Source organism: Furipterus horrens, unplaced genomic scaffold (genome assembly GCF_987537825.1).
Source record: "Furipterus horrens unplaced genomic scaffold, mFurHor1.1.pri manual_scaffold_13, whole genome shotgun sequence".
NCBI classification, from domain to species: Eukaryota; Metazoa; Chordata; class Mammalia; order Chiroptera; family Furipteridae; genus Furipterus; species Furipterus horrens.
In genome coordinates, this window is record NW_028327183.1 from 54,903,700 (window position 1) to 54,923,948 (window position 20,249).

Consider the following 20,249-nt stretch of genomic DNA (forward strand, 5'->3'; position numbering starts at 1 on the left):
CCTGATTCTCCTCGGATGCTTTTTGCAAGTGAGGTGACCCAGGGCACGTCCTTCCAGGTCAGAGGCTCCCCCACGGGGACCGCCCCCCCCTCAGCCATCCATCAGCACCTGTCTGTGTGTCCTCCCCGTGGACAGTGGTCACCTGGCCCTGCAGGTGCTTCAGGAAGACGTGGTCCCTGTGCCTGCAGAGCTCAGACCTCAGAGACACGTCTCCCTCCAGCTGTGCAGGCAGGTCCAGTGTCACCGTGACCATGAGCACCAAGGGCACATGCAGGGAAGGAGGGGAAGGAAACGCACCCCTTCCCCTGGCCCCAGAGTGTGGTTTCTTTCCATCACAGCCCTGCACCAACTTCTCCTTTTTCCTTAGCAACCACGTCCACCCGGCCTTCACGGGAACCAGCCTCTGAGTGTGATTCCTGCCCCTCAGGGCCCCTCTTTCCTGCTTAAAGCCTCCTGCTCATGCCATGGTCCTGCCGTCAGCTTAGGGGACACTGATTTGGGTTAGAGTTCTGATTTTGACCTAAAAGACATATTTATTTAAATGTCCATTATGAATACCTGAGTGATCTGTGGGGTAATGCCCTGGCTCTGCCTCAGTTTCCTCACCTGGATCCTGCTGTCACCAGCCCCACCCTCAGTGGCTGTGGGTCAGTGTGCTGGGCCATGGAGGGAGACATATGTTTCCAGTCCAGGTACAAATGGGGGACTCCATCGTTGGAAAACTTTAGTTTCAGGTAACAGCTAATAAGCTTAGTAACCAATGTCTAAAAAGCTGTTGTTTCAGGAGCTGGAGGTCTGACCCACCTTGACTCCGGGAGGCCATAAGCGGTCCCACCTTTGAGCTCCAGGAGGCCTGCAGGCAATCAGGACGGTATCTGAGCCCTTGTGCTCCAGGGTGAGGTGACCACCGCCCAGGACACAGAGGAAAGATGCTGCAGCTTCTATCTGACCAACATTTTCCTTGAATTCCAAGCCTCTTGCCTACTTATCTCTTCCTTATTGAAAGGGTTTGCTTATAATGGAATTTAAGGCAATCTGTTAGGGCAAAGACCCGCCTGCCTACTCTCATCACCGACCATCTGAGTAAAGCGCCCATAAAGATTCAGTCCCTTTCTCTGCTTATTGGGGCTGGCAGGTGACGGGGAGCATGAACACCGGCTTTTCTGGTTTCAGTTTTAAAAACTGTGGGCACAGACAGGAACAGGAAAGAAAAATGAAAGTTGCCCACATGGGGCGGGAACTCCATGGAGAACTAAGACTGAAACTGGTGGTCACCTGTGACCAGGACCATCCACGGGTCACAGGGAGGAGGATCCCCTGTGTGGAGAGAGAGACCCCAGATCCCCACAGGAGGGGAGGGTCAGGGTGCAGCTGAAGGCTGGAAGTGTGGCCCCTGCCCCCTGTGTTTGTACAGGCACGGGGGTAGCTGTGTCCACTTGTTACAGAAACAGGGGAGTCCAAAAATCCCCAGAGTTTGCTGCTGGGGGATGGGGAGAAGTAAGCAGCTTTTCAAATGCTTCCACATGCCTGAGGCTGGTGGCTACTGTCTTTCTTATGCAAATGGATTTAATGCATCCAAAGCCTCAGGCAGATGGGAGGAGTCTTGAACCAGGGGACAGTATGGAGAAAGCACACAGAGCCTACGTAAGGGTCTGTGAATGATCAGAACTGTTTGCAACGCCCACTGCGTCAGATGACGCAGTCAGGGATATATAAGCAGCTGCGGACATTTTAGCTCAGACTCTCTCTGGCTCTCGCTCGTGCTCTGGCTCTCACTGGCGCTCTGACTCTCGCTCTCTGACTCTCTCTGGCTCGCGCTCTCGCTCTGGCGCTCTGACTCGGGCTCTCACTCTAGCTCTCGGGCTCTCTCGCTCTCTCGTGTGCTCCCTCCACGTGGCTTGGTGACGGGGCCTTCTCCATGTGGCTTGGAGAAGGGGTCTTCAGGCTGCTTTAAGAGGCTCTCGCCATGCGGTTTTGAGAAGGAGAGGAGATCTGTGCGGTTTGCAGGAAGAAGGCAGTTTACAAGGAGGCTGAGAACCCAGGCGGTTCTGCATTGAGAGCTGGAGGGCACCACAGCACAGAAAGGACCTCCCCAATCAGATTGAATGATTGGCAGCTGCTGGTAAAGCTGAACTGTGTTTGGAAAGTAGGGAAACAGTTTCTCTGACTTTCCTAAAACTAGCCTGGTTTGGAAGGGGGGGAGGCAAGGATATGTGTTTGTGGGTATTTTAAAGAGCATAAGACTTAACAACAGAAATCCGCAAATAACTAAATCTATATAACTGTTAAATAAACAATTCTTTTTCTTTTCACCAAACTCTGGTATTGAGAGTTATAATTTTGGCGGCGGGCAATCGGGCCCCTAACTAAAGAGCCCATGGGTTTGTTTTCAACTGGAGCAGCCCAGGGGTTCTGTAACACACTGGCCCGTATTCATGGTCTACAGGGAGCAGTCTCCCCTGGGTGGCCTGAAACACAGTGAGTCTATGTGTCAGCCATGGTTGTATGTCTCACGTGTGCATGTGAGACTCTCGTTGGAGCAGCTGTGATGGGCAGAGCGCTGAGCAGATGCTGAGTCTGAGAGAGAGGACGCCATGGGGCCGGGGTGCTGCCTCAGCCCTCATCAGCCTGACTCCTGGGACAGCCCTGGAGAAGTCTGTGGGAGACCAGGCGTCTGAGGGGGAGACATCCATCAGGGGTGGACAGTAGAGAATTCCTCATAATGACAAACAGTGCTTGGACAGCCGTCTACTGAAATGGGGGTGTCACATTGTAGGAAACAGGGACATAGTGACTCCCAAACCAGCACAAAATCAGCAATAACAAAGGGCAGATGTAATTAAAGGGTGTCTGAGAGGGGAGCTGACTGCACGGGCATATCTACAAACCACAGAAGGGGCATTTAGATAACCGTAATTGATTGTAACTCCGGAGTTACCAGTAATGGAGAAACAGGGAAGAAGGAGAGGGGCGGGGGAGCTGATCCTGTCAATTTCAGGGTGGGGAAGCTAATCACTTTAGGGTGGCAATTTCAGGGTGGGAAAGCTAATCACTTTCACTTTAGGGTGGGGAAGCTAATCACTTTCACTTTAGGGTGGGGCACTATAAAACCAGTTTTCTTTGTCTACTTTGCGCGCACATTCTCCTGGCTGTGAGGGTGCGCCCACTCCGCAGACTCATGAATAAAGGCCTCGCTTTCCTGCTCAAGTCCTGTGTCCCAGTTTTTTTTATTGTGAGCATTTCTCACAACATGCAGGAGAGAGAGTCACCAGGAAAATATGAGAGCAATTTATCATCATGTTTAAGTGTCTGAAAAAGGTGAGGATTCAGATTTTGAGCTATGAATGTGAGTTGTTTTGCAAAGATGAATATAATGACTGAGAAATCTGAGCGGTGGACAGCCCCACAGAATGGACACATTAAGTCAACACTTCCCATCAAGGACGAGACACACCTGGAGGTCCAATTCCAAAAGCTGAGACCAGCGGAGAGGGAATTTCCTGCAGGCAGCGCAGGGAGCCCAGAGGTGGGGAATGACGGTACCTGGGGACTAGAATGATGAGGGTGAACGTCATATCTGTGGTGTCAGAAAGAACTGAGGATGACGTTTAGTAACAGTGCAAGAGATAGATACTCAAATGTTTTACAGACATGAGGAAGACCAACTAAGTGATAAAAGGCATGTATTTAAAAATAAAATCCCCTGTCTGGTGCGGCTCAGTGGATTGAGCAGCGGCCTACAAACCAGTGTTTGCCAGTTCAATTCCCAGTCAGGCACATGACTGGGTTGCAGCCCAGGTCCCCAGATGTGGGCACACGAGGGGCAATCACACATTGATGTTCCTTTTTTCTGTTTCTTCCTCCCTTCCACTCTCTCTAAAAATTAATAAATAGAATCTTAAAAAAATAAGATAATTTCTGTATCTTGTCCTCTTGTGGTAAATGGAGCAAATGAAGGATAAATTAAAATGAAAAGATCATCTCTGACACTGAATTGTACACATTAAAATGGTTAATATTACTTCATGTGAGTTTCAACTCAAAAATAATTAAGATTCACTGAACTGACGCCCCACACCCCCCAAAAAATGCTGCCCTGGCTGGTGTGGGTCAGTGGATTGAGTGCCAGCCTGTGAACCAAAAAGCTACCAGTTCGATTCCCAGTCAGAGCAGTTGCCTGGGTTGCAGGCCAGGTCCCCAGCCAGAGGTAGGTGAGAGGCAACCAATCGATGTATCTCTGGCACATCGATGTTTCTCTCCCTCTCTTTTTCCCTTCCTACCCTTTTCTCTAAAAGTAAATAAAATCTTTAAAAAAAAAACCGTAACACAATTTCTATGGGAAATGCAGATTACAGTAATGACAAGCTCACCAGGACCAGACTCCCTCAGAGCAGAGGCAATACCGGACACAGTGGAGAAGTACCTTCCAGGAGCAGGTGGTTAGTGAAGGTTTTACACTGAGTCTCATTATCTTTGTCAGCCCAGCTTCTGAGTCCCCCACTCCTGGGATTCCTGGGGATTGCTGCTCCGAAGTCGTGTGGAGGGGGTTCTGTGTATTTGTTTCTTTCAAATCTTTCTGCTTTGGAACCGACTTACATGTGGGCTGAAATACGCCCCTGCCCCAGAGCGTCTGCACAGTGAGCCCAGTCCGGCGCTACGACTGTTCCTGCCTGCACCTGCTGCCCACGGCAGAGAGCCGGTGAGCCACAGAGGAACCAGTGGCCCCTGGTAAGCCTGGTCTTGCCTGGTCCTGGGGCAGCAGCCCAGCCTCCTCCGGCTTGGGCCGCACTCACTCACTGGGGGCTCCAGGCCTCCGCAGCCCAATCAACTCCCAAAACAGGGACATGCGGGCCACCAGGGTCCCCCCTCAACCCTCATTAGAAAACATTTATATTTTGTGTATTTTCAGGGAAGTGTTAGCCATTTAAAGACCCACAATTAGGGGGAAAATATACATTGGTCTCCTTGCTCCTGGTGGTCTTGAGAGGATACTGTCCTAAAAGATGCAGATGGATAATAATGGTAAAGAAATTCCGTGCCTATTCTGTAACTGGTGCATTATCTCCTGGGAATGTCACAATCCCTTTGTGGAGTTATAGTTACTTTTTAATAAATATTTTATTTATTTATTTTTACAGTGAAGGGAAGGGAGGGAGAAAGAGAGGGAGAGAAACATCAGTGTGTGGTTGCCCCCAAATGTAGACCTGGCCGGAAACGTAGGCATATGTCCTAACTGGGAATCGAACTGGCGACCCTTAGGTTTACAGGCCAGTGCTCTGTCCCCTGAGCCACACCAGCCAGGGCTAGTTTTCTGTTTTTTGTTTTTGTTTTTCCCAAACAGAGGCAGAAACTGTGCCTAAGAAAGGAAATGTGACTTGGTCACAGCCAACATGCCAACCTGTGACACTCTCAGCTTGTCCTGATGGCTCAGGCTCCCAGTCCTCTGACCTTCGCCCCCACATCTGTCCCCTGGGAGTGTCACCCGCTGTGAGCCAGCAATGCTGTGGGAGCTAATGGTTTATGTGAAGGCGCATTCACCAGCAAGGGGTCTCAGGGAACGGAGGGTGAGGGGTCTCCCCTACTGACGTGTCTCTAAGGCCCTCTGCTGGGACAGTGGGTACACAATCTCTCCTGGCCTCGTCTGGCTCTTCGTGAGGGACAGACACTCATTTGGGTGAATTATCGCCTCTGCCCCACAGGGTGTTCTAGGCTTCCTGTGAGAATGTCTTACTGTGAGAATGAGGCTCTGTGGTGACTCCTATGTGCCCTCTGATGGCCACAGGGAGAAGGCTTCATGCTGGAAGACAGGTGCCTTTTTTAAAATCATTTTTTCAATAGTTATTCTGTTACAGCTGTGCCAAGGTTTTTCCCTCTTTGTCCTCCTCCGCCCAGCCCTCCCCCTGCTCCCACAGCCAATGCCCACTCGGTTGCCCATGTCCGTGGGTCATTCCTACATGTTCTTTGTCTAGGCCCTTCCCCTTCTTTCCACCATTATCCCCCTGACCCCTCCCTGCTGGTAACTGTCGGTCTGTTCCTTGTTTCCATGCCTCTGGTTCTGTTTCACTCATTTGTTTTGTTCACTAGGTTCCTGTATTAGGTGAGATCATATGGTATTTGTCTTTCACCACCTGGCTTATTTCCCTCAACATAATGCTCTCCAGGTCCACCCGTGCTGTCGTGAAGGGTGAGTTCCTTTTTTCTCTCTGCTGCATAGTACTCCACTGTGTAAATGTACCACAGTTTTTTAAATTCTCTCATCCACTGATGGGCAGTTAGGCTGTTTCCAGTACTTGGGTATTGAAAATATTGCTGCCATGACTATAGGGGTGCATAGGTTCTTCTGAATTTGGTGTTTCAGAATTTTTAGGGTATATTCCCAGCAGCAGAATCACTGGGTCAAAAGGTAGTCCTATTTTTAGTTTTCTCAGGAAACTTCACACTGTTTTCCACAGTGGCTGCACCAGTGTGCATTCCCACCAGCAGCGCACGAGGGTTTCCTTTTCTCCGCATCCTCGCCAGCACTTGTTTGTTGATTTGTTGATGATGTTCAGTCTGACAGGTGTGAGCTGGTATCTCATTGTGGTTTTAATTTGCAGCTCTCTGGTGGCTAGTGATGTTGAGCTTCCTTTCAAATGCCTGTGGGTCCTCTGTATGTCCTTGGAGAAGTGTTTGTCCTTTGCCCATTTTTTAATTGGATTGGTTGTCTTCCTGATGTTGAGTTGTATAAGTTTTTTATTGATTTTGAGATCAAACCTGTGTCCAATGTATCACTGACAAATATGTTTTTCCATACGGTTGGTTCCCTTTTCATTTTGCTGATGTTTTCGTTAGCCATGCGGAAGATTTTTAGTTTTATGTAGGTCTATTTGTTTATATTTTTGCCTTTATTTTCCTTGCCCTAGAAGACATATTGGTAAAAATATTGCTATGAGAGATGTCTGAGATTTTACTGCCTATGTTTTCTTCTAGGATTTTTATGGTTTTTCAACTTAAAATTTATTCTTTTGTCCATTTTGAGTTTATTCTGGTGTATGGTAAAAGGTGGTGATCTAGTTTTATTTTTTTTAAGTATATTTTATTTATTATGTTGTTACAGTAGTCCCAATTTCTTTTCTCTTAGTTCCTCTCTTCCTGGGACCCATGTACCCTCCAGCAACCCCAGCCCCCTTAGTTCATATCCATGGGTCATGCATATAAGTTCTTTGGCTTCACCCTTTCCTATGTTATTCTTAACTTCCTCCTGTCTATTTTGTACCAACCAATTATGCTTCTTAATTCCTGCACCATTTCCCCATTTCTCCCCCTTCCCCCTCCAGCTAATAACCCTCCAAAAGATCCCCACACCTATGACTCTGTTCCTGTTCTGGTTGTTTGATTAGTTTGTTTTCATTTTATTGTTTGGTATCAGTTGCTCATAGCTTGTGAGTTTGTGGTCATTTTAATGTTCACAGTGTTGATCTTCTTTCTTTTGAATAAGTCCGTTAACATTTCATATAATAATGGCTTGGTGATGATGAACTTCTTTAGCTTTACCTTGTCTGGGAAGCACTTCATCTGCCCTTCATTCTAAATGATAGCTTTGCTGGATAGAGTAATCTTGGTTGTAGGTCCTAGCTTTTCATCACATTGAATAGTTTTTGCCAGTCCCTTCTTGCCTGCAAAGTGTCTTGTGAGAAATCAGCTGAGAGTCTTCTAGGAATCCCTTTTTAGGTAAGCCTCTGCTTTTCTCTTGCTGCTCTTAAGATTATGTCTTTACCTTGAACCTTTGGCATTTTAATTCTGATGTGTCTTGGTGTGGTCCTCTTTGGGTCTAGCTTCTTTGAGACTCTCTGTGCTTCATGGACTTGTATGTCTGTTTCCTTCAACAATTGGGAAGTTTTTCTTCATTACTTTTTCACATAAGCTTTCGATTTCTGGCTCTTCTTCTTCGCCTTCTGGCACCCCTATTATTTGGCTTTTGTCCCACTTAAAGTTGTCCCAGAGGTTCCTAAGCCTCTCCTCATTTTTTTCAATTCTCGTTTCCTCACTCTGTACTGGTTGACTGTTTTTTTCTTCCTTAGTTTCCAAATCATTGATTTGAACTCCAATTTTCTTCCGTTTCATTTAACATAGCCTTCAATTCTTGCCTTATGTGTCTGCCACACTTAAGGACATCTGTCAAGCGTGTGAGCATCTTTACCACCACTGTTTTAAACTCTACATCTGTTAGGTTGGCTATCTCTTCATTTATTAGGTTGGCCATCTCCTCGTCGCTTAGTTCTCCCACTGGAACCTTGATATGTTCCCTCTTTTGGGCCATACTTCTCTGTCTCCTCATCTTGACAGGCTCCTGTGTTTGTTTGCCTCTGTGTCTTATGTAGAGCTGTTGCACCTGTTACATTGTTAGGGGTGGAGCCTTATGGATTCGTCAGTATAGGGCGACCCGTTTCACCACATTGTGGCGCTGTATGTGGGGGAAGGGTCTGAGAGGGAACAATGCCACTTGCCCAGCACTCACCCCTTTTCCAGGCACTTTTTCCACTTCTGAATGGGCCTGGCTCTTCTCTAGCAGTTGTTTTGGTTGTTGTTCCCAGAGTGGGTGGGTCTGCGGATGTTCTAGGATGGGGGGGGGCTTTAAACAAGTGAACTCTGCTGAGAGACCAGAAGCTTCTTACTCCACCCCAACCCCCACTGGTTTCCACAGTCAGAAGCAATGAGGCTTTATTGTCCCTGGTGCTGGAACCTTGACCTGTGAGATCTGGTCTGGTGCTGGGAGTGATCCCCAGGTGTTTCTCTCAACTTTCAAAAATGTTTGATTGTGCTTTCTGCTGGCCTGCTGCTGCTGCCGCTGCTGCCACTGCTGTCTCTGCTGTCTCTGCTGCTGCTGCTGCTGCTGCTGCTGCCGCCACCACACTGCGACCTTTCTGCCCTGGCTCCGCCCCTCCTAACTGTCTGGGTGAGTATTTCTTCTTCACATCTTTCTTTGTTGGACTTCCATGCAGCTCAATTTTCTGGAACTTCTGATTGTCTCTAATTTGAGGTAGTTGCATTCCTTCTTAGTTGTGGGGGGAGACACCGCGTGTCTGTCTAGGCCTCCATCTTGGCCAGGAGTCTAGTTTCATTTTTTTGCACATCCCTGTCCAGATATTTCAACACCATTTGTTGAAGAGGCTATGTTTACTCCATTTTATGCTCTGAGCCCTTTGTCAAGTGTTAATCGACCATCAAAACCTGAGTTTATGTCGGAGCTCTCTATTCTGTTTCATTGATCTATGTGTCTGTTCTTATGCCAGTACCAGACTGTTTTGATTACAGTGGCCTCGTAGTATAGTTTGATGTCAGGTATTGTGATCTCTCCTACATTGTTCTTCTTTCTCAAGATTACTGAGGCTATTTGGGGTCATTTTTGTTCCATAGAACTTTTGAAATATTTGGTCTAGATCTGTGAAATATGCCACTGGGACAAGTGCCTTTCAAGACCAAGGGCCTTCCCCACACAAGACTCCTACTTGAGCTTCAGGTCATTGACTCCAGCCACCTCCTGTGTATTTTCCACCTACATTCAGTTTCCCCCTTAGATGTGATGTTCAGTGTAGCCTTTGTACTTGTCCCTTTATCAGATTGAGAAAGTTCCCTTCCATATCTGGTGTGCTGAGAGTTTCTTGAATTTTGCCAAATGCCTTCTCTTTGTCATATATTTGTTAGCGGTGTGTGCATGAGTTTATTTCTGAACGTTTAATTCTGATCCTTTGGTGTATGTGTCTTTAAAAAAATTTTTTTCCCACTACTACATTGTTTTAGTTACAATAGCTCTGTAGTATAGTTTGATATCAGGCAGCGTGCTTCCTGTAGCTTTGTCCCTTTTTTTCAAGACTTCATTGGCTTTTCAGGGTCTTTTTTGGTTTGGTATGAATTTAAGTATTGTCTTTTGTACTTTGGTGAAATACGTCATTGGAATTTACATAGAGATTTTATTGAATTTGCATATAGATCTCATCAGTCATTGCAGACATTTTTTTTCATTTTATTTATTTAAAAAATATGTATTTGTTTGTTTTGAGAGAGATGGGAAGAGAAGGAGGAATAGGTGGAGAGAAACACCAATGTGTGGTTGCCTCTCATGCACCTCCAACTGGGGACTTGGCCCGCAACCCAGGGATGTGCCCTGACTGGGAATCGAACCAGCGATCCTTCTGCCCAGAGGTTGGCACTTAATCCACTGAGCTACATCAGCCAGGACCACAATGTGGACATTTTACTTACTTCTTCCAAACTGAACATGAGGCATGTCTCCACCTATTTTTTTCAATTTCTCCCATTAAAATCTTACAGTTTTTGAAGTTCAGATCTTTCACCTCCTTTATTATATTCATTTTTAAGAATTTTATTATTTTTTGATGCTACTGTAAATGGCATTTTTTTATTTCTTCTTCTGATATATCGTGGTTCCTGTATAGATATGCAATTGATTTCTGTATGGTTACTTTTTATGCTTCAACTTTACTGAACTTGTTAATTAATTGTAACAATGTTTTGGTTGCATTTTTAGGATTTTTATATATAAGATTGCATCATCTGCAGACAGTTTTATTTCTTTCTTTTTGGTTTTGACGTGTTTATTTCTTTTTCTTGTCTGTCTGCTCTACCTAGGATTTTTAGTATAAGTTGCATAAGAGGGTTGAGAGTGGGCATCCTTCTCTTGTCTCTGATTTCAGAAGAAAACCTTTCAGCTTTCCACTGTTGAGTATGATGTTAACTCTGGGCTTGCCCCATGGGACCTCTATTTTGTAAAGATGTGTTTTTTCTACTCTCGACTTTGTTGACAGTGCTTACTATGAAAGAATTGTGTATTTTCTCAAATGCTTTCTCTGCATCTATTGAAACAACCATATGTTTTATATCAGTTACTTTATTATTGTGGTGAAAAATCTTATTGATTTGCATATGTTGAAATGTTCTTTCATATTTCTGGGACCCTGTGTTAAAGCCCACTGGATTATGGTGTATAAAACTGTATAAAACTTTGCACCTATATTCAATAAGGATATTGGCCTCTGGTTTTTCTTGATGTGTTCTTTGGTCTATGCCCTCTATACCATTGTTCATTTCATTCATTGACTTCTTCAGCCCCAGAATTTATGGGTTTTCTTTTATGATTTCTGTCTCGTTGTTAACGTTCCAACTTGACCCATGTAATGTTTTCCTGACTTTATTGAATCGTCTTTCATTCCTTTGTCTTGTAGCTCATTAGGTTGCTTTTGAATCATCTACAAGGTAAATTACAGATCTCCATGTCTTTGGGGTCAGATGTTGGGGGGGCGGCAGTAACTATGATCTTTGGTGTTGTTATGTTTTTGATTCTTCGCATTCTTTGGAGTTTCGTGCTCTCTTTATGTGTCTGAAGTAGCAGTCACGTCCTCCAAGCGTGACTAGCTGCCTTCAGGTGACGGATCCTTTTGGCTGGTCCAGCTTAGGTTCCGGGGCCTCTCAGACATTGGATGGCTCCCTCTTCTGGCAGGATCCCTAAGTTGTATGTCTTGTCCTCAAGTTTCAATGTGTCTGGCCAGTTATTGGTAAACACCGTCGTTTTAAATTTTGTCATTTTAAAAAATAGGTCATGGCTCTGTACAGACACAGATCCCAGCCACCCATGTTTGGGGTCACGTCTAAGGTCCAGCTGACCCAAGTCCACCATCAGGTCTCGTCCTTGCTGTCTTGAGGGGATCGGAGGCATCTTAGGACTTCAGGGGACCGCTGGAATGGGCCTGGACAGCGAGCGCGTGGGGCAAGCTCCGGGTGGGCTCCTGCGGGGCCCTGCAGGCCGGCAGGGGCAGAGCTGAGAGCTGGGCTGGGCGCGGGGCTGTGGCCAGGCTGCAGGGCTGCGAATCCGTTACGGGTAAATCGGGGTGGCAGCGCGAGAGCTTGGACAGGTGGTCGCTGCAGGTGAAGCGCTTCTGCCCCTTGTGCGTCAGATTGTGGCGGGCCATCTTGTCGGATTGCGCGAACTTCTTGTCGCAGGTGAGCCTGTTGCAGGCAGGCACAGGGGCGCTCACCTGTGTGCGTTCTTAGGGGCGGTTGGAGGTGTGACCACTTGCGGTAGCTTTGGCACTGCCCGGGAAGGGACTTGGTGGCTTGTGTTAGCGGGAATGGTGCGGGCACAGGACCTGGGCAGGTGGGCTAGGCCTGGGCCCAGAGGGATGGGCGGGGAGGGCAGGGGGAGGAGAGCTCGGGGGCCGGCCCGGCACACATGGTCTGGAAGTAACCTGGTCGGTTCTCCACCGCCAAGTGGTCGGAGAGGGTGCGCGGCTGGGACTCAGTGAAGCTGATGGAGGGGGAGACAGGCGGGGTGGTCCGGGCAGAGGGAGGTGGCCACTCCTCCCGCACTCAGGAAGCATTCACACCTGGGAATTAGGCAAAAGCTACAGTTCAGGGCTTTGAGGGATGGGGAACCCCAAACGTGTTTTCTTAGAGCAGGTTCCTAAACACACCACCTGACGGTCATTTCCAGCTAGTGCTCTCCTTCACCATAATCACGACATTTCTGGAAGAACATTACCAGGTGCGTTGAATGATCAATATTCTTGGTTAGGGCCGACGGCTGGGGGCGGACTGAGCCGACAAATCTGTTTCTCTGCACATCAATGTTTCTCTCTCTCTCTCTCTCCCCCTCCCTTCCCCTCCCTATAAAAATAATAAATGTTAAAATGTCACAGATGTTTCATGTATACAATTCTATAAACATCATCCGTAATTGCACCGTGTTCCTCTTCCAGAGTCAAATCTCCTTTCCTCACCTGCTCCCATTCACCTGGTAACCATCATACTGTCGTCTGCATCTATAAGTCCAAACTATTCTTGGTATTTATTCATTTACTCAGATTTATTCACATTTAAAACAGATTTGATGTCTGACCAAAGAGACACACACTCAGCGAATGTCATCAATAAAAGCGAGAATAGTGTTTTCCCTGAAAGTGGACCAGAGATGGAGGTTGAGCGCAGGTGTGGATTCAAACCCATGATGTGGGCTCTAGCCCCGCGCCATGGGGTTGAGAACAGAGGGACCAGTCAAGGAAAACCAAGAGCAGAATGAAGCGCAGCGACCCCGTTGAACTAGGTGAGGCCTCTGTCTGTCCACCAGCCCCACCTCTCCCTGCACCAGAGCCACACACACCCCCTCGCCATTCTCAGCAGGTTCCCAAGATCGTCCACGTCTCCAGGCTTTTCCAAGGCTCTACCTTGCTGGATGGTTCGTTTGTTGTCTCCTGTGTTTACGTCCTGGCTGCGTCGTCGGGGCTTCCCTGACTGTGCCAGGCCTGAAGCAGAAGCGCCCCCAGGACCACGAGGACCAAGCCAGCCACGCCCATGCGGATGAGGTTTCCCACTGTGTAGTCTTGGGTGTTTGAGGCTGGAGATGGAGGAAAAGAGGTCACAGAGGTCAGGGTCATGTTGAAGCACCCCAGGATCTCTGGATGTCTCTCCCAGTCATGCGACTGCCATTGACTGGACTGGACCCCATTGCCTCAGCGCCCTAACAGGGAATCACGCCTCACTCACCAGTCTTGGTGTCTGTCTGGTTCTGTGATGGCCCCAGGGTATCCACTGCTCCTGAAAACAAACACACACAGGACGAGGGTGAGGATATGTGGGAACACTCAAGCCTTCTGTGATCTCCAGTGAGTCTCTGTATCTAGTACTGCCCTTCGCTTCCCCTGAGATGGCCATTTTTGGGGTCTTGTCTGCATTTAATTAGGATACAAAGGAGACTTTGTGGGCCTTCATGTCTTCTTGAGATCAGGAGCACGAAGGAGTTCCTCCACCTCAGCTAGCTCCCTCGCTCTCGGATTAGGATTATATATTTTCATGTGACTTTTATTTCTTTTATCAATCTCTTCTTTAGAAAAAAATAATTGAACACATAGAATACACCGTGTAATCTTTCTGAGATCAAGGATTACCACACTTTCCAGACTTGATTATTTATTGAGTTTTGTAACCTAGATAGTAAGATCGATAAGAAACAAGCAGAAGAGATAAATGATGGGATAAAAGGTTTAGATAAACACCTGGATAAAGATACAGATATGTATTGATATAAGACAGGCTCTGATAATGTGAGAACTGACATTCCAGGAAAGACAGGGAACTCTGGGAGGGGAAGGGGCACTGGTATGAATCCTTATAGGAGGTGTTTTGGAAAATGACCTGATTCATCTGACAACCTGGTGCTTGTGGAAACTGAGCAGAAATCCTGCTATCTCTCCACATCCACGTAATGACATTGATCCCCAGTGGAGACAGGACATGCTCATAGTGGACTCATGTTGTTTCTCCCACAAGGATTCACTGGAACCAAAGTTCTAAGCTGATTGAACTTTTTCAATTCCAGGCAGGGTAGGCTCCTGCTTTGATACACGAGAGGACCAAGTCCCAGATATGATAAGATTTTGTCACTGAGACCCATCTCAAAGGAGCTGAGCCAACTCCACTTCAGCCTAGACTCCCAGTGGATCCTCAGTCACCCTGACCCTGACTCTGTCTTCCTCTGTGGGCCTCAGTGCACAGGTGCCGGGATGACGCAGGACCCTGGAATCAGCACCACGGACAGAGGCAGGCATGGCACCCACTCTTTCCTCCCCACCTGAGCTGGGCATCTTCCCCTTCATGCATCTCCTCTCACACTGACCACACAGGACCCAGTGACCTCAGCACTACTTGAGACATGCGGTCCCATCCTTAAGTCTCCACCTTTATGCCCAGCACTTTAGGAAACAAGCCCTTCTGTAAACACTTGATTAATTGAAATAGAAACTGGGAAACTAGAAAAAGCCTGGTGGAGCCCGTGTGTCTGCTGGTCTAAGAAGACTCTGCTACCCAACAGCCATGAAGTTGGTCCACGTGAGTGAGTGTCTGTGGACCCCAAATGCTGCATGACACGAACCAATGGAAGATGTGGGGCTGTGCCTGCCTCTTGCTGTCCCGTAAAGTCCCATTTCTCTTCCACGAAGGTTGGTTTCCCATGATCCTCAGTATCTTCCCTGCAGTAGGCATCACTGTCGGGACCCCACGTTGCCCACTGAACTGCAGTGCTTGTCCTCCAGGCTCACTCCCTAAGCTTCCTGCCTGTGGTTGAGGTCCCAAAAGGCCAGTGTCACTGAAGCCCCATGACCCCCAGGGCTCCTCTGGGCACACTGCCTAGATCCGTGATTTGGGGTTCAGAACAGAGAAGGGGCTGAGCATGAGTGCCCTCACCTGAGACCCTGAGATGCAGAGGGCCACTGGGGTGTGACCACCCATAGGGGAAGAGGGTGAAAGAAGTATAGCACCTGTAGGTCCCCGCATGCGAGGTGCGCACGGGACCCACAGGGAAGATGGCCCGGCCCTTCCACCCCTTGTCAGAGGTCATGGATTCCACGTGTTGGGGCTGGTCAGTGGCTCCCTCCTTCACCAGGTGGAAGTGCTGACTGAACACAGAGCCACATGAGAGGGACACATTCTGTCCTGAGGCCACCGCAGGGCTTGGCTGGGCTGAGAGGGAGGGTGCATCATACATTCCTGAGAGAGAAGGAAGGAACTGTGTTAAATGTGGGGCCATCACCCCACCTTCCCCAGGTGTGTGCTGTGAGGAGTGAGGTTCCCCTGAGCCGCACTCTGATCTTCTTTGCTTGGGAGGAGGGGACTTGGTTCCACCCTCTCACCTGTCACCACCAGCACCAGGGTGTCACTCCGCTCAGACCAGCCACTGGAGCTGTGATAGGCACACTGATATCTCCCCCCATCGTAGGTGCTCATGGATTCGATGGGGAACCCGGTCTTATTGCTCGGGTCCTGTGGATTCCCTGTCGCCCTGGGTACAGAGTACGGCTCTTTATACAGAGTGTAGGCATCCACCTGCAGAGGCCCCTGGCACCAGATGGTCACAGGGCTCCCCTTGCTGACCACGGGGCCTGGGTCAGCCCAGATGGAGGGCTTGGGGAGGACTCCTGGAAAGGAAGAGACATGAAGTGTCAGGGGTGTCCTTGTCCCCTCAGTTTCCCCAGCTGTCACTCTGAGGCCCCTCCCAGACTGGTCCCCATCAGCCCAGACCCACTGTGTGCCCCCAGTTGCCCAGTGGTGACTTGGGAATGAAGCAGCAGGTTTGGGGGAGGACTCACCAGCCTGGACGTGGTCCCACGGGCCCCGACACAGCCCTGGAAGAGAGTCGGGTGAGACTGTCCTTGAACCCACACACAGGAGCTCCAGAACTGGGCTTGTTACAGAGCAGCCTCCCCCAGATTCCCCACAGCCCCTGGTTTGGGGATGTGAGAGGGAGATTCTGCAGCTTTACAGGGACTTGGCGTATCTGTGACTGTAGCTGGGTTCTCAGTTCTGCCAATGGCGGTGGCACCAGGAGATGGGAGGGGCTTTGACCATAGAATGGTGATGAAGAAGCAGCTTTCTGGGCCTTGAAAAAATTCTGGAGTAGCCAGGACTGGTCAACACCCTGACTGCATCACAGGCGACAGTCAGGGCTTCAAAATGAGGTGGCAGCCATTAAGAGAGGGCCACAGAGTTGATAGGAAACAGAGAGCAGGAGCCACGTGGCTGAAGGAAGGGCAGGACCAGGATGAATGGAAGGCGGCAGCCTGTCGGTGCGCGGGGCCACGCGGTGAGAAAATGCTGCAGAGGCGCCGCAGCAGCCCGCCGTGAGGCCTGCGTGTAGGAAAGGCGGAGCCATGGTGGGGAGCGGGGCAGCTGTGTAGGAGAGCCGGTTTGCTGCGGGAGGGGGCCTGCGGCCGGGGCCGGTGAGAAAGCAGGCGGCTGCTGCTGTGACTGTGCCACTCCAGCGACTCAGAAGCCACCAAGGACTCTGCCTTGTCGACCTGGACTCTATCTGGGCTCCTGGAACTCGGGACATGCGGGGAGGACACTCACAGGACTTGTGCCTTTCCTGGGTTTCACCATGTCCCAGTGCACCACAGCTCAGGCTTTCCTGGACTGTTATATGGAGTCTGATTGTTAAAGAGCGGGATCCCCAACGACTCCCCACAACCTGTGTTTTGGGGATGGAGGGTGGGATTCAGTGGAGCACAGCTATTTTCCTGAGATATACCTACTGTCTTAATATGTGAAGAGCTATGGCCATTCCACGTGCCAAGGAGATGGGAGGGGCTTTGACCATCGAGTGGTGATGACATGCTTATGGGGCCTGCGCAAAATTCTACAAGTGGCCACGACTGGTCGCTACACATGGACTGGTCACAGGCCACACTGAGGCGTTTAAAAATAAGGCGGCACCGTAAACAGGGGAACTCCATGTAGTTTGCGAGGAGGTAAAAAGAAAGCCATGTGGCTTCAAAGGGAACAGAAGCAGCTCACCAGCCTGCCTTAAGGTTGGGCACGTAAGAAGGTGCTACATGGTTCTGGATTAAGACCTGAAAAACCTCGCAACAGGCAAAACCTCCCCAATCAGGCACAAAAGGATGGGAGCTGGGAAAGCTGAACTGAGTCTGGAAAATATGAAGCCACAGACTTCTTTTCTCCTAGAGGGAAATAGCACCTCTGGCTTCTCTGATCTGAAACTAGCCTGGTTTAGCAGAGGGAGGCAGAACTATGTGTTTGTGGGTATTTTAAAGAACAAAAGACTTAACAGCAGAAATCCACCATTAATCTAAACCTGTACAATTTTTATATAAGCAAATATTTTTCTTTCTCCAAACTGGTATAGGATGTTATGGTTTTTGGTGGCAGGCCATCGAGCCCGTCAGAACTGATGAGCCTGTGGGTTCTGTTTCATGATGACATTGCACCCCACATCCTGAATGAGAGAGCTGACAGATAAGGGATGGGGAACTACTGGGCATATTTCTAGTTTATAGTCTTTTGGGGAGCAAGGGAAGTCCTGGTTGTTGTGGGAGAAAAGGGTTCTGAGCCGAAATGCTCACAGCTCCCCACCCCCAGGTTGAAATCTTGTAAATAAAGATCTGTTTTCCTCAACACTCATTTTTGGGTCTTACACCAAGGCAGCATGGAAATGAACCCCCTTTTCCTTGGTAACTGTCTGGGCCTCTGAGTGCTGAACCAATATCTCTTCTCCTTAGAATTTGAGCCTCCACTGAGCCTCCTGTGTCATGGACCTGGGAGGGGAGGGGACCCATCCTTCTCTTTTCCCCAAAACTCACCGAGGCAGAGGAGAGCAATGAGGGTCCGGGTCATGGCGCTGTCTCCCAGGGTTTCCAGTGTTGCAGATGGCGTATGAAGTCCACAGAGTCCCTCAGGACAGAAGGACACAATATGTGTGACAAGGTCCTGGCTCCGTGGAACAAGTCACAGTTTCCTCTTCAGCTGCAATCTCGTCAAGGTGACAGCAGGTTCTGGGAGCTTTCAGACCAGATTTGAGTCTCAGCAGACCCCTCAGGCTCTGCCTCTACTTCATGGGGAACCCAAATCCAGAGCGTGACACCTGTCCCAGGACAGGAGGGGAGGGGACGCAGTGCAGGACGCAGGAGCAGCCCAGTTTCTGTGGCAGCCCTGACTGCCTTTTGTAGAATCCGTGTGCCCGTGGGCATTTCAGTTCCCTTTCCTGAGACATCGTAAATGAAAATTTCTTCCGACCTTTCTCATCCCCGCAACCAACCAACATCTGCTGAGCAGTTGCCTGTCCAGGCATGAAGTTCACGGGGGGGAGGTGCCCGCCTCCTCCCCTGGACACACGCAGTGCTGATCAGTGACTCAGACAGCGCAGTGTGTAGGCAGTGGGTGATGTGGTGCCATTTTGGTCATTCGTTGAGGAGAAAAGCAGAGGACTGATGTGATCAGAGGGTGTCTGGCAACATTCATCATGGAGTGTGGGGACCTGCTGGTGAGGGAGGGACCCGAACACGCTAGGGGCCAGCACAGGGCGCTGAGGAAGGGGGTGATTCTTCTACAGACACATAGTCACCAGGGCGTGCTGTGCCCTGTCACACGAGGTCTCTGCTCACCAGGCACTTTATTGTGAAGGTTACAGGAAAATTGTCAGTAACAAAGTGTGAACAGCCCTGGCTGGTGTGGCTCAGTGGATTGAGCACCGGCCTGCAAACCGAGAGTCACTGGTTCGATTCCCAGTCAGGGCACATGCCTGGGTTTCAGGCCAGGTCCCCGTTTGAAAGCGAGTGAAACGCAACAACACATTGAAATTTGTCTCTCTTTCTCCCTCCATTGCCCTCTCTCTAAAAATACATAAATAAAATATGTTGTAAAAATGTGTGGACACAAAAAAAGTGTGAACAGACTGCTGGTTTAAAAAGACACAACTCCATGTGAATAGACTGTAGGAGACTTTGTGGTAATAAACGGTGATGGAACTCCAACATGACAGGCCCCTGGGTGACGGGCTAATCAGCATCCTAAGTTGTTGTGAGAACTTCTTGTGAAATCCTCCCCACTTCCTACAGCAAAACCATGTGTACAGTTGAGTGAGAGGCTGCAGAAACTTCTTTGTCATTATCTGGTCTAGGACGTGTGCAGAGGCCTCTGCTCTGAGCCGGTTGGCTCATGGGCGCCATGACAAGGACCGTGCGGTCATGACTCAGGCATGTGGGTCTGAGGAGGGGATGTGGTCACTGGGGAGGGTCTGGTTTGCAGGAGGAGGGGGCTCTGCTTGGGGTGGAGAGTTGGGCTCAGCCGGCTCGTCAGCCACAGGCACCATCAGGGGGCACGGCAGTGATTCCACCCCCACACGCTGGGCAGAGGCACCAGGTGCGGACAGTTCACAGGCTGTGATTACAACGTGGAGAAGCACCGACTGACCGTCTGTGTTGACCAGTAACTTCCGCTCTATCTTCCTCATCGCAGAGACGTTGGAAGCTCAGCTCTCATGGTTGTCGTGAGGAGCAGCAACGCCCGAGACATGAGGACCCTCCATCTGGTGTCATTTGGGGCCTGACTGAGATGCGGGCTGCAGGGACGTGTGCAGGAAGCATTGCTTGGGAGTCACAGGTCTACCCATGCCCCCCCCACACCCATCCAGCAAGGGACTTATAGATGTGGGGCGTCCTTGGTTGAATGGCAGGTGGGTGCAGACGAAGGGGCACAGCAACATGCTGTTCACCCTGGATCCTGCACCCCCACACCCTGGAGCGAGGGTGGCCTCCCACCAGGGGCTGAGCCCTGAGCACTGCGCCATGAAGGCATCTCATACTGGGGGGTCCCACCTCCTATGAAACAGCATGGGGACTGGGTGCAACTTCTTATGTAAAAGGGACCCACAGGGAACCATGTAGTTGACTTGCATTTCTTTTTGATGACGT

The 20,249-nt window shown here is 49.3% G+C and overlaps 1 protein-coding gene across 1 annotated transcript; it reads right to left on the bottom strand.

Moving 5' to 3' along the window:
• Positions 1-13,134: 13,134 nt before the first annotated feature.
• Positions 13,135-18,183, bottom strand: LOC149995412 (leukocyte immunoglobulin-like receptor subfamily A member 5). The gene is made up of 5 exons (XM_090259598.1): positions 18,141-18,183; positions 16,134-16,169; positions 15,678-15,962; positions 15,208-15,534; positions 13,135-13,408 (listed from the first exon to the last, which is right to left on the bottom strand). The coding sequence occupies exons 1-5, from the start codon at positions 18,172-18,174 to the stop codon at positions 13,251-13,253; spliced, it is 840 nt and encodes a 279-aa protein (XP_090115724.1). The 5' UTR covers positions 18,175-18,183; the 3' UTR covers positions 13,135-13,250.
• Between the last annotated feature and the right edge of the window lie 2,066 nt (positions 18,184-20,249).

Bases quoted from the DNA above. Each gene is read 5' to 3' on its own strand.
- LOC149995412 (XM_090259598.1), bottom strand. From the start codon at position 18,174: ATGACCCGGACCCTCATTGCTCTCCTCTGCCTCG. The intron at 16,170-18,140 runs GTGAGTTTTGGG...ACTCTCTTCCAG, and splicing joins CATTGCTCTCCTCTGCCTCG to GGCTGTGTCGGGGCCCGTGG. The intron at 15,963-16,133 runs GTGAGTCCTCCC...CTTCCTTTCCAG, and splicing joins GTGGGACCACGTCCAGGCTG to GAGTCCTCCCCAAGCCCTCC.